Raw genomic sequence first — 12,553 nt, 5'->3', positions numbered from 1 at the left:
CTTAAGTGCAACCGCCTTTTGTTGGTCCTGGTGAGTGGCAACGGCGGGTTGAGCGTTGGTGGTGTACATTACTGCGATCCAAAATGCCTATTTTGGACCGTCGGGTCACCAATGAAGCGGGACACAAGTTGTCAAGCAAATAATTATTTACTAGTAATACAGTACAGCTTCCAAAACCACAACGGTGGGGCACGGGCGTTCCCAACTCTATATATACCCCAGGGGAGCCTCGTGCCCCCTCCTCCCGCCAAACCAAGTCATGTGACCCAACCCCTAGAGCCGAGGATTCGCACCATGCGTGGCTAACCACCAGGGACCGCCACAACCCCCTCATTCCTGGGATCATTCAATATAAACCTCTGGACGCTCTTAAGAGCCAGCAATCCTTCCTCAGATATGGTGCCCGAAATTGCTCACAATATTCCAAATGCAGCCTTACCAGTACCTTATAGAGCCTCAGCATCACATCCCTGTTTTTTTACTCTTGAAATAAATGCTGGCATTGAGTTTGGCTTTCTTTACTACCGATTTGATCTATTTTCCCCTCTCAACCACATTCTCTTACCTTCTCCCCATGACTTCAAACTTTGACAAACTTACTAATCACAAACCCATCAATCTCCACTTTAAAAATATCCCAGGACAGCCTCCACAGCCATTTATGGCAATGAATTCCACAGATTCATCACCCTCTGGCTAATGAAATTTCTCCTCATCTCTATTCTAAAATTCCACGTCCTTTTACTCTGAGGTTGTGCGCTCTGATCCTAGACTCTCCCATATGCAGTTTCTTGCCTCACTTATACCAGAATCTAGTCTTATTATTCCACCGCTCCATTAAATATCATTCCGTTTCATGTTGCATCTCAGAGTCACAGCACAGAAACAGGCCCCTCGGCCCTTCCAGTGCCAACCTATACTCATTCCTTTCTCCACCACTCACCCCATAACCTACTGTGCCTTGGCAATTCAAATGTTGAAGAGATAGATCTGCCATGATTGAATGGCAGTGGACTTGATGGGCCAAAAGACCTAATTCTACTCCTATTCCTTATGACATACTGTGAGAGTATCCACCTCCATCACCCACCATTATGTTCCAGACTCTAATCACCTCAAAGTGAAGAAAGTCCTTTATCTGAAACATCCTAGCCCTTCCTTTAAACCTCTGCCCCCTTGGTTTAAGGCACCTCTGCAATGGGAGATAGTTTCTATTTGAAATAACTCACCAGGCGTGCCCTCCCTCTCACCATCAGCTTCCTCTGTTCCAAGAAAAATAAGCCCTGGCTCTCCAGACCCCAACCCCATTCCTGAACCGTCCCACCTCAGGCAATATCCTGCTGAATCTCCTGCTCTGGTGTAATCACAACCTTCCTACATTGTAACACAACCAGAACTGTACTCAATAACCATCCCGGGTCTTACCAACACTTGAATATATTGTACCATAGCTTCCCTGTTCTTACCTTATACTGTATACATTATAATATTTGTATTATAATCACATTGAAGCTATGGCCAAAAAAACATGCCAAAGCCTCTATTTCCTCAGAAGACGAAGGACCACCAGTCACAAGCTTCCAATCACAAAGCAACCCTCCACTATCGCTCTCTGGCTTCTGCTGCTGATTTTGGATCCAATTTGCCAACTTGCCTAGGATCCCAGAGGCATTAACCCTTTGAACGAGTCTCTTTCGTGGGGCTTGTGCAAGACCTAGACTACACCAACCACAATTCTATCATCCATACACTTTGTAGCTCAGAAAAATTAATTTATTTACTGTGGTAGCATCACCCATTACCGGAAGCACTGCTGTGTCCTGCTCTCTAGAACAAATCCATTAAACTAACCACCTCTAGAACGTATTTACACCACGTCATCATTCCTCGAATGGAATATAGGATCGCTGCTCATATCATGACTTTATTGCATGCGCTTGGAGAATCAGTAAAACTCTGTCCTATTTTGTCGTCTTACCAAGTCATTTCAGATCGGAGTCGTGGCGCTGTGACATAGGAGTTGAGGTGCTGACCACAACCTCAAGAGTTCCCAAAGTACTTTAGCCAGCAATGTGTGGACACTGTGACTGCACAGCAGACAATTAGTCACAGAAAGACCATGCTGAATTGTAAGATCCATGAAAAACAATACCAACAGAACTTTAACATTGCTGATGTCCACAACCCAGAGGAAAACAGGGAGTAACAGTTTAACATCACTTACAAAGGATAGACTATATTGCAAAGATTTTGTCAGAGCAGAGCTATAAGATAATTTTATAGCTTTTAAGGTACCCGGTATATATTTGGCATTAACACTAAATCAATACAAAAAGTGGACATATTGATATGTTGGAGTCATACAGCACCGAAACAGGCCCCTGGGCCCAACTCGTCCATGCTAACCAAATGGTCTCCTCCAACTAATCCAATTTGCCTCTTCTGGCCCATATCGTGTACTTGTCTAAATGTCTTAAAAACATTGTAATTGTACCCACATTTTCTGTGCAAGCTCATCCCCCTGGGTGAAAAAAGATTTCCGCTTTCACCATAAACCTCTGTCCTCCAGTTTTATATTCCTCTATTCTGGGGGGGGGGGGGGGGGGGGTTCCTAAAGCCGCCTGCCTGCAATCGTGTCCCAAAGTCAATGGCCATTGCAAACAGGAACTTATTAATATTAACATTGGCATGACAGGCACAGTCTAGGCGACTGTTTTGCCGAACATATAGGCTTGGTCCGCCAAGGCCTGTTGGATCTCCGGGCTGCTAACCATTTTAATTACCCTTCCCATTCCCACACTGACCTTTCTGTCCCGGACTGCCTCCATTGGCAGAGTAAGGCCACACGCAAACTGGAGGAACAGCACCTCATATTCCGCTGGATAGTTTACAGCCCACAGTATGAACAATGACATCTCTAATTTTAGGTCATCCATCCTCTTTTATTGCCACTTTCTTCTGTGTCCCGCCCAGATGCATGCTCATTTTTCCTACTAACCGACCCCACTTTCCCCTGGCTCCATCCCCTTCCACCTAAATCCCTTCTCTTCACATTTCTCTCTTCTCATTACATCACACCCATTTTATCTCTAGCCTTTGTCCACCCATCTGCCAATAAATCCTCCCCACCTGTATCTACCTATCACTTGCCAGGTTTTATCCTGCTCCCAGCTCTCTTCACGTTTTCTCCCCCACACTACAATCAGTCTAGAAGAGTCCCAACCCAAAACATCACCAATGCATGCCCTCCAAAGATGCTGCCTGATCTGCTGAGTTACTCCAGCACTTGTTTTTTGTAAACCAGCATCTGTAATTGCATCTGTATTAATATTACCCAACATTTATACTGGACTCGCATTACCCAGGTGAAGGGCAGTACTGCAACTCAACTGTAAGACATTTGCCCAGCACCATTTTTTTACCATGTCACAGACATTGGCAATAAGTGTGGTCTTGCCAGCGACACCAAGCACAAACTAAAACAATTCCTTTCACACTGCATTCCTCTCCCACAAAACAACAGAAAATAAAATTAGACTGATCTTCATCACATGTGTGCTTAGTAAGACCATCTTAAAAAATTCCAGGAAGTGCCACTAAATAGCAGTGAAAGCAAGACGAGATCGAGCAACCATTGTCTAAGGTGGTTGTTTATTATTTTAAACCATTTTGAACTAAAAAACACATTAATGCAGAATCTGAAAATAAGCAGCATATCCTATAACGCAGTTAAACATCAAGAAACAATTACTGCTGCAATTAAAACGGACAGTCAGCCTATCAATTCTAAAGGATTGTAGCTCACAATTCATATTACTGTCGTTTGGCCTGCACTAACTACTGAGAGCCCTGTTCATTAGACAGGATAAAGGTCAGATTGCAAAGACTGGAGCAGAGTGTTCTTTTGCAGAGTTCTGATTCGTCACAGAACGTATATGGGTTATGCGAGTTCCCATCTTCACTGCTGAAAGAGTCTCATCTACGAGTCTTTTTCCCTGAGGAGAGGAAAACACAGACAGATGACTGGGGGAAGGCACTTTGCTCAACACTGCATTCCAGGAGAAGAGTTTTACCATAGTGAGATATGCGTGATCACCCCATGTTCCCGAGTACAATGTTGCAGGACGTTTACACTTTGGCAGCCGCAGCTATGCCTGTGCTGGTCACACTGCAAAGGCATCAGTCCGTTCTCATCTGCATCAAGTACTTCCAGGCCAGTCATCAGTTGGTTAGGCACAGAGCACAGCTCCCTTCACTCTGACCCAACTCAAATCAGCATTCAGTGCCGTATGACATGTCCAGCGCTCTCCAGCTGCTTCAGAGGCACCTCTGACCCATTCTGGAATATGGCAGTCCATGGACACATTGGAACCTGGAGTGAGCATGAGGCATTCCTTTCGTTTGGGACCATTCCAACCAGCAGAGAGAGAAGACTTTCATCAACTCAGTCAGGGTTGCAGAGAGGCACAGGTCCCAAAGATGGCAGCAGGTTCAATACAACAAGCCATCTGGTCCTCAGAACTGCTGGCTCAAAGAGGCAGAGGCCTTGAGAGGTCAGTGGCCAGTCAGTCATTGGGAAGGACCCTTGAATTCTCCAGCGAGATAAGTGCGGGCTTCAATGGAAGTAGCGAAAATGCAAACATGGCACATGAATAGGTTTTCATGTCAGCTAATGCCAAGTGGGCTTTTCCCACTCATTCCTTCCAACAGCATGACCCAGTGAAACAAGGCTACAGTGTGATGATGTGAGCTAGACACAACACAATGGACCGTTACTCTCCCCTGGAACCTGCACATGGGCCACTGACCGGGAACAATCGCACCATTTCTAGTCATACCCAGTTGTGTTGAAACTCTTCCAGCCAAAAAGGTATGGAGATAGGGATAGATCTCTGCCAAAATGTTAGTAGATACTGGGTCCAACATTTGCCAGTCTAATAAAGATTGAATTAATACTTTACAGTTCAGGCAAATGCTAATATACAGAACACTGTTCCATGTGCCTATCAAAAAAGTTCTTAATCTGTCTCCACCACCGGCAGCACGTTCCAGGCCCACACTCTTAAAAAACAACTTACTCAGCACACATCCTCTAAACTTAGCTCCTCTCACCTTAAAGCCCTCTAGCCTGATATTTCCACTCTGGAAAAAAGACTCTGGCTGACTACCCTTTCTATGTCACTATTTATAGTTACAAGATGGGAGGTGCTGGAACTATTTGCAATGTAACTGGGAAGGCTAGGAGTAAATTTTAATAATAATCAATTTTTTTGATTATAAGGGTTTTCATACAGTGATTATGAAAAGGCACTCACTACGAGTGGGGAATTGGTAACAAGAAACCATTAACTTACAATCATCACATAATGAGGAAAGATCTTTGGAGACATTTAAAGCTGTAGAATGGAACACTTTTCCACAGAATGGTTGAAGCAAAGGCTATCTCATTTCCAAGTTCACCCTTGGAATCCAGACAACATTGTGGTAGACTTACACGGATTCCTGCCAAGCAAATTTTTCCTTTCCAAAATGCTTAGTGTACTATCATCTTCAAAATATTCAATGAGATTCTTAAGGCATAACCATATACTAGCTTTCTTTGATCATCAATGATTTTCAGGCAAGTTAGCCTTAACTATAGACCTAACTTTTTTAGACATATTGGTATGATTATGATTAGATTATGATATACTAGAAGAGAAATGACACGCTGGCCATACCTAGAATACTGAGGATGGATGCACATTCTTTTTCACAGGGTTGAAGAATCAACCCTGAGGTGAGAGTGGCAACATTTTCCACACAGAGAGCACTACATATATAGAATGAGCTGCCAGAGGAAGAGGCAGAGGTCGGTACAATTGCAATGTTTCAAAATCATTTGGACAGATTAATGGATAGTAAAGGTTCATAATGCAGGCAAATTGTTCCACTCAGGTAGGCAACAAGTTGGGTAAGAGGGACCATTTTTGTGCTCTGTGGAAGAAAAGGGAGTGAAAACGTGAAAAGGACATATTTATCGGGATAGGGAGGATGCTGGATTTAATTGCCCCTGTGCGTTGCAATACCACTATTCTCTTGCAAAAGAGTTTCTCATGCAAAAACTTCTGGAGCTAATTGTATGTGAAGAAGTGTCTTGACCGAAATGTTCCCTTTCCATGCTGCCTGTCCCGCTGAATTACTCCAGGACGGTGTGTCATTTTGTGGACAAAAATTAATCAACTAATGAGTCATGGGCTTAGATCTTTAAACGCTTGTCCAATCTATGTGAAATGAATACCAGCAGTCCTTTGGGAATAGAACCCAACAATATAATTCAGATATAACAATATAAGTCTGAAGAAGGGTTTCGGCCCGAAACCTTGCCTTTTTCCTTCGCTCCATAGATGCTGCTGCAGAGTTTCTCCAGCTTTTTTGTGTACCCCCAATATAATTCAGATGTTTTTTTGGTGCTCTCATAAAGAACTAATGCCCAAATGTTTACAACCTCACTATCTCCCAATTCCTCAAATCAAACAAAACATAAACATCTCCAAAATTAGAATTTAAACATTACTGTAACTACAAGCACTTTGGTTGAAACTCAGCTCAGACTAGAGCATAACCTTTACAAAGCACAATCGTTGACAACTACTTAGGACTAATATTACCCTTCAATGGCCAAATACTATTTTTTTACTTCTAAAGACTCAACACTGAACAGGTTTGGCATCTGAAAAAAAATGTCCTTCTCGAGATATGAATTTGAAAGCATGAAGCCAAGAATTCTCGAACAAATACCTGCCAGAGGCTGTGCTTCCCACAGAGTGCCACCTGCTCCAATAATTTACAGATCTCCTCCTGTGCAAACTGAGAGACATTTGTCTGGAGGAGTTTCTTTTGCAATAGGGTAGGAAGCAACAGTTGAGTGCCTAAGTGGGGGCCCTTGCTAGCTAAATCTCTACTACCTTTAGCTTGAAGCAGAGACAGAAGAGGCCTTACCAAATTGGGGCCACATGTCTGTGGGCTGAGGATTCCTTTTCTGTGACATCGGCATGAACAAGCACATATTCTTTGCAGCCGCCGGCTTGTGCTGCTTTGGCTTTGCTGCCTGTATGCGACACGCCAGATCGTCCATAAAATGTGGCCCTAACAACTCTGCGGTGGACAGGTTTGGGAAATCCAATGGGCTGGGAGTGATTTTTTTCAGTCCAGTTGCCCGCAACAGCCCATTGGATCTCAACTTCGAAAGGAAAGTGTGGGTCTGCCCGGCTAAAACCACCGCTAAATGACTGGCAGCGATCACAGATGCCAGCTTCTCCTTCAGCTGGCTGGGAGAGAGGGAATCAAGGACGCCCTTCAATTTGTCCAGCTCAAAGTTCTGGGCAGCTAAGATGAGAGGACTGACACTTTCGCTCACCCTACACTGTATAGATCGGGTTTCCTCTACCGGCCCCAGCAATTTGTCCAGCTCCTGTCTGGAGGAGACCACCCCCTTCGAGACGAGGAGGTCCAATATTGATTGGTCGACCTCAGGAGCAGCGACAGCGGGCACATCCGGAACGCCAACGTGGAACCGGAGCCGGGACTGGTGCTCCACACTCAGTGGAAGACGAAACGCCAAGGGTAAGTGAACATGGCATTCCAGTGGCTTCTCTCCATGGATCATGGGTTTGCAGCAGCTCCGGTCGTCGAGAGAACCCTTCAGGGGCCCACCAGCCCAATGAAGGAGCTCAGACGACCATTTTGCCCTTGTGCCAGACAGAATGGACTCAAAGGTGGACTTCTCAGAAGCGGCTGATGCAGCCTGAGGTGCTGGCTTGGCATGGGGAAGTGGCATGAACTGTATTGAGTTTCTGGGGCGCCCCCACCAAGGATTTGGCTCCTTACTGGTTGACTGTTCGCCACCCCCTGAGCCGGGTTCTACACTCTGAGGACCCTGAGGGGCTTTTCTTTGAGGGTTGTCCAATCGGAGCTGCGGAACTGGACGAGAATCAAAGCGAAAACCAGTTGGACTGTCGCTGGTGAGGTCAAGCTGCAATGAAGATAATAAATTAAACATGTCAGAGTCTTAAAGGCTGTGACCAAAATGGTATAGAAATGGAAAATGATACTTACAGAATGATCAAGAATGTAAGCCTTCAGAGGCTAATAAGGAAAGTGTCTAGTTTACAACCTGACTAATCCCACTTTCTGTGGAGGAAGAGGAATAATCTCTCGACTCTTAAGAACTTGATATTACCTCAAGAATCACTTTCAGAGACTCATTCATCCCCAAAAACTATCAACCCAAGTGGACTACCCAACAGATGCCTCAGATCAGCATTACATCCACTTTGACCTTGTAAAATAAAAGGGCAACATCGTCAGAAGCTTGCTCGGTAATTGGCACAGTAATTTTTTTTAATGCAACCTTCGACAAATTGGAGAGACGGCACAAAAAATCATTACATCAGGAAGAGCAGCAAGAAGCCTCTAACGTGGCTGCAGCTTTCTTTGGTAATGGGATAGTGTGTACACTGCACATAAGCACACCTAGAATGGCATGGCAATTCAAAATGGCTAGCCACTATCAAATCTACCTATAGAGCATCTGCACACACACCTAATACACGCTCTCCTGTATTACAAGTCTGGAGTGATAAAGGGACTCCAACACACTCCATTCGGAGCACAGATGCAATTATCCCATTCAAATCCCACCGAGTTCAACAACGTTCTTCACACACCTCAAAAACGAAACCTTTTTAATAAACCTTTTATTGTCAGCCACATATGATAAACATCTCGACCACATACCTCGGGCTGAATTCCTGCATGAGGGGACAAAGAAAATTCCAGAGTTTTTCCATGGAAGTCATGAGGAATTTCGCTGAAAAAGCTGCACATGGATGTGGCAGCATCCCCACTCTCCAATTGTATAAGAACCTGCAGCAATCACAACACAAAGCAAGGTTAAACTGTGTTGACCAGAAACAAACTCGGCCATAAATAATTCTCAATCCAATATATCTTCCAAGCCCCAAGTATCAATTCTGTTCCCCTGTACAACACCACGGTCCCCTCTGTCTCAGTGAGCCACCTTGAACCAAGGACAGGACAGTGGTTGCAAACAACATTTTTCGGCATTAGTCATTGGATAAGCATCTCAAGAAGGAACCATAGCTTGCTTTCCCCCCCGTCAGATCAGACATACAGACTAGTCTTGGCAATGCGTCTAACTGGCTGTGATCGGCACCAAGCCTGAACTGAGCATTTAAACCTGGCCTTTGATTCATCCCCAAGGGTCAGCAAGACAGCTCTCGCAAGTTTGCTTGCAGGAGCAAAACTGGGTGGAATTTCTTAAAAGGTAAAGAGGCTTCCACGTTTCCCCACATCTGAGATCAGTAGAGACAGGCAGGACAACACTTCTGGCAATGTCCATCATTAACATGGCTACATACAAGACATTAGGGTATATAAGATATGTAACATATATACAGGAACCTTTGTTATGTGGTACTCAAAACTGCAGTGCTCAGCACATTCTTAAAACTACACCAAGCAACCCTACTGTTGGCTGCAATTTCAGCTGAAATAAGTGAGGGCTGACTATACACCAAGAAATAGCGACAGCTTGTAGTGCTGCTCTCTCACTGCGCCAGAGACCCGCATTCGTAATGCCGACGAATACTCTCTTGAACGTTTACAGGTGAACGATAGACACAACTCTAACACTACTGTCCATGGTATGCAAGGGTACTGCGAACGTGATAGATGGTCAGCGTGAACTCGGTGGACAGAGGAGCCTGTTTTCATGCTGTATCTTTCAATCAGCAGAGGCAAACATGACAACACCTTTTCCAATGACAACACCAGGACTCCCCCACCCTGATCATTGTACTAGTTTCAATGTCGTCCTGGTGAGTTTCATTGTCTGTACTCGTTTTCACCTCTTGTTTCCTTTATCATTGTTACGTTTTTCACATATTTTTCATTCATTTGTTCTATATCTCTCTATATCATTGTCTATATCTCGTTTCCCTTTCTCCTGATTCTCAGTCTGAAGAAGGGTCTCGACCCGAAACATCGCTATTTATTTTCTTCAGAGATGTTTTCTGACCCACTGATCATTACTCCAGCGTTTTGTGTCTATCTTCAGAGTTGGACGAATCAGCCTGTTGCAGATGATGTGAGCAGGTCACAGTGGCGCAACGGTAGAGTTGCTGCCTTACAGCGAATGCATCACTGGAGACCCAGGTTCGATTCTGACTACGGATGCTGTCTGCACGGTGTTTGTATGTTCTCCCCGTGATCCACATGGGTTTTCTCCGAGATCTTCGGTTTCCTCACACTCCAAAGACATACAGGTTTGTAGGTTAATTGGCTTGGTAAATGTAAAAATTGTCCCTAGTGGGTGTAGGATAGTGCTAATGTGCAGGGATTGCTGGTCGTTGCAGATCCCGTGGGCCGAAGGGCCTGTTTCCGCTCTGTATCTCTAAACTAAAAAGGTCCAAAGGACACAGCCAGGGATTCTATCGGGCCTGTTGCTTTGCACGGGTCCGCTCTTAGGAGGGTGAATTTGATGTCTGTGATGTTGAGTGCGGGTACAGTTGCACCGAGACTTCAGAGTCTGGTGATGTCATTCCACTGACATTCTGCTCCAATCGACTGTCGAACGCATTGAGTTCATCGGGGAGAGACAGGCTATTGCTGGCGATTCGGCCCAACTTCACTTTACAGCCCATTATAGTGTGTAAGCCTCGCCACAGTCGATGGGTGTTTGTGGTTAGCCTAGGCCTCTGTCTTGGTCTAGAACTATTGAATTGAATTGAATCCTTTATTTGTCATTCAGACCTTTCGGTCTGAACGAAATGTTGTTGCCTGCAGCCATACATGTAATAATAACAACACACAATAAACACAAATTAACATCCACCACAGTGAGTTCACCAAGCACCTCCTCACTGTGATGGAGGCAAAAGTCTTAGAGTTACTGTCTCTTCCCTCCTCTTCGCCCTCTGCGCTGAGGCGATACCCCACCGGGCGATGGTAAGTCAGTCCCGCGGTTCAAGCTCCGCGACCCGGGGGTGGTCGAAGCTGCGGCCCTCCAGTCCAGCGGACGCAGCTGTTGCCAGGGGAGCTCCGGAAAACAGGCACCAGCCTGTGACCCGCGAGCTCCCGACGATGTCGTCCACTGGCCCGCGGCCGAGCCCCGGATTCAGGTCGCCGCCGCCAGAACGCCGCCTCAGCCACCGGAGCACCGTCTCCGCCCCGCACCGGGCCGCCCACACGGCAGCGTCTCAGCCCCGCACCGGGCTGCCCCCACGGGAGCACCTTCCAGCCAGGAGCCGGTCCGCCCACACGGGAGCACCTTCCAGCCGGGAGCCGGTCCGCCCACACCGGAGCACCTTCCAGCCGGGACCCAGGCCGCCCTTACGGGAGCGCCTTCCAGCCGGTAGCCGTGCCGCCCGCACGGGAGTGTCTCAGCCCCGCGCTGTCCGCCCTCATCGGAGCGCCAAGTCGTGCCGCTGCCCGAACGTCGCCGCAGCTCGAAGACGGCGAGCCTCGCTGGCTCTACCTCCGGATCCTCGAGGTTGGTCGCAGGTTAGAGGCCGCCAGCTCCGCCATTAGGCCTCAGCTCAGGCGGGGGAAGAGAAGGGGGATACGACAAAAAAGTCGCATTCCCCCGAAGGGAAAGACAGAAAGCCGTGTTTCACCCCCCACACACATAACACCACCTAATAACCAAACATTTAACTGAACTAGACAAAAAAAACAACACAAAAAAGTAAAAACAGACAGACTGCAGGCGAGCCGCAACCGTTTCACAGCGCCGCCACTGTCTTGGTCTAGAACTATCACTTGGCATCTCTGATGGCTTTGTGAAGGTTGTCCCTAGATGTCTTGTACAGGTCGCGATCGCTCGACTTGACTATCTCAGACTTGGTCTTCACTCAGGAGTGGATCCCATTGTTCATTCATGCTTTCCAATTGAGGAACACCCCAATTGACTTCTTTGATGTGCAGTCCTCTATGCACTTACTGATGAAGTTTGTCACAGCAGTGATGAACACAATTTAGGCTGCCCACTGAGTCCTTGAATATGGAACAGTTGACCAACTCAAAGCAACTTCATCTTTTCCTCAGACTAGCACGACGACTTGAATATGTAGGGACAGGCGACCAACCCTCCTCCAAGTTAACTCTCAGCACCAGTGCACACAAGGCCGTATTCTCAGCCGTTTACTATACACTCATGCCTGTACAGCTAAATTCTGCTCCAACTCTCTCTCCAAGTTTGCAGATGATCACATTGTATTAGGCCAAATCTCAAATGATGATGAGACAGAGTACAGGAAGGAGATAGAGTGCTCGGCAGCATTGTGCAAAGACAACAACCTCTCCCTCAAGTTCAGCAGATCAAGAGAACCGATCAGTGAAATGAAGCGGCCTGGAGTGCAGGTCTGTACCAATGGGTCTGAAGTGCAGATGGTCGAGAGTTTCAAGTGCTTCGGTGTAAACATCACCAACAATTTGTTCTGGTCCAATTACAGATGCCACAGCCAAGAAAGCACACCAATGCCTCTATTTT

General features: G+C 46.2%; 1 protein-coding gene across 1 annotated transcript in view; it reads right to left on the bottom strand.

Moving 5' to 3' along the window:
• The window catches only part of znf638 (zinc finger protein 638), a 135,269-nt gene that overhangs the window by 37,463 nt on the left and 85,253 nt on the right, over positions 1-12,553 (bottom strand). The window contains exon 17 of the mRNA XM_033035696.1: positions 8,779-8,907. Within this exon, the coding sequence (XP_032891587.1) occupies positions 8,779-8,907 (129 nt within the window). The remainder of the gene's footprint in view (positions 1-8,778; positions 8,908-12,553) is intronic.

The sequence above is a fragment of the Amblyraja radiata genome, chromosome 1, assembly GCF_010909765.2.
Source record: "Amblyraja radiata isolate CabotCenter1 chromosome 1, sAmbRad1.1.pri, whole genome shotgun sequence".
Lineage (NCBI taxonomy): Eukaryota > Metazoa > Chordata > Chondrichthyes > Rajiformes > Rajidae > Amblyraja > Amblyraja radiata.
The sequence above is the reverse complement of the archived record's forward strand: the minus strand, read 5'-3'. Positions and strand labels throughout refer to the sequence as shown.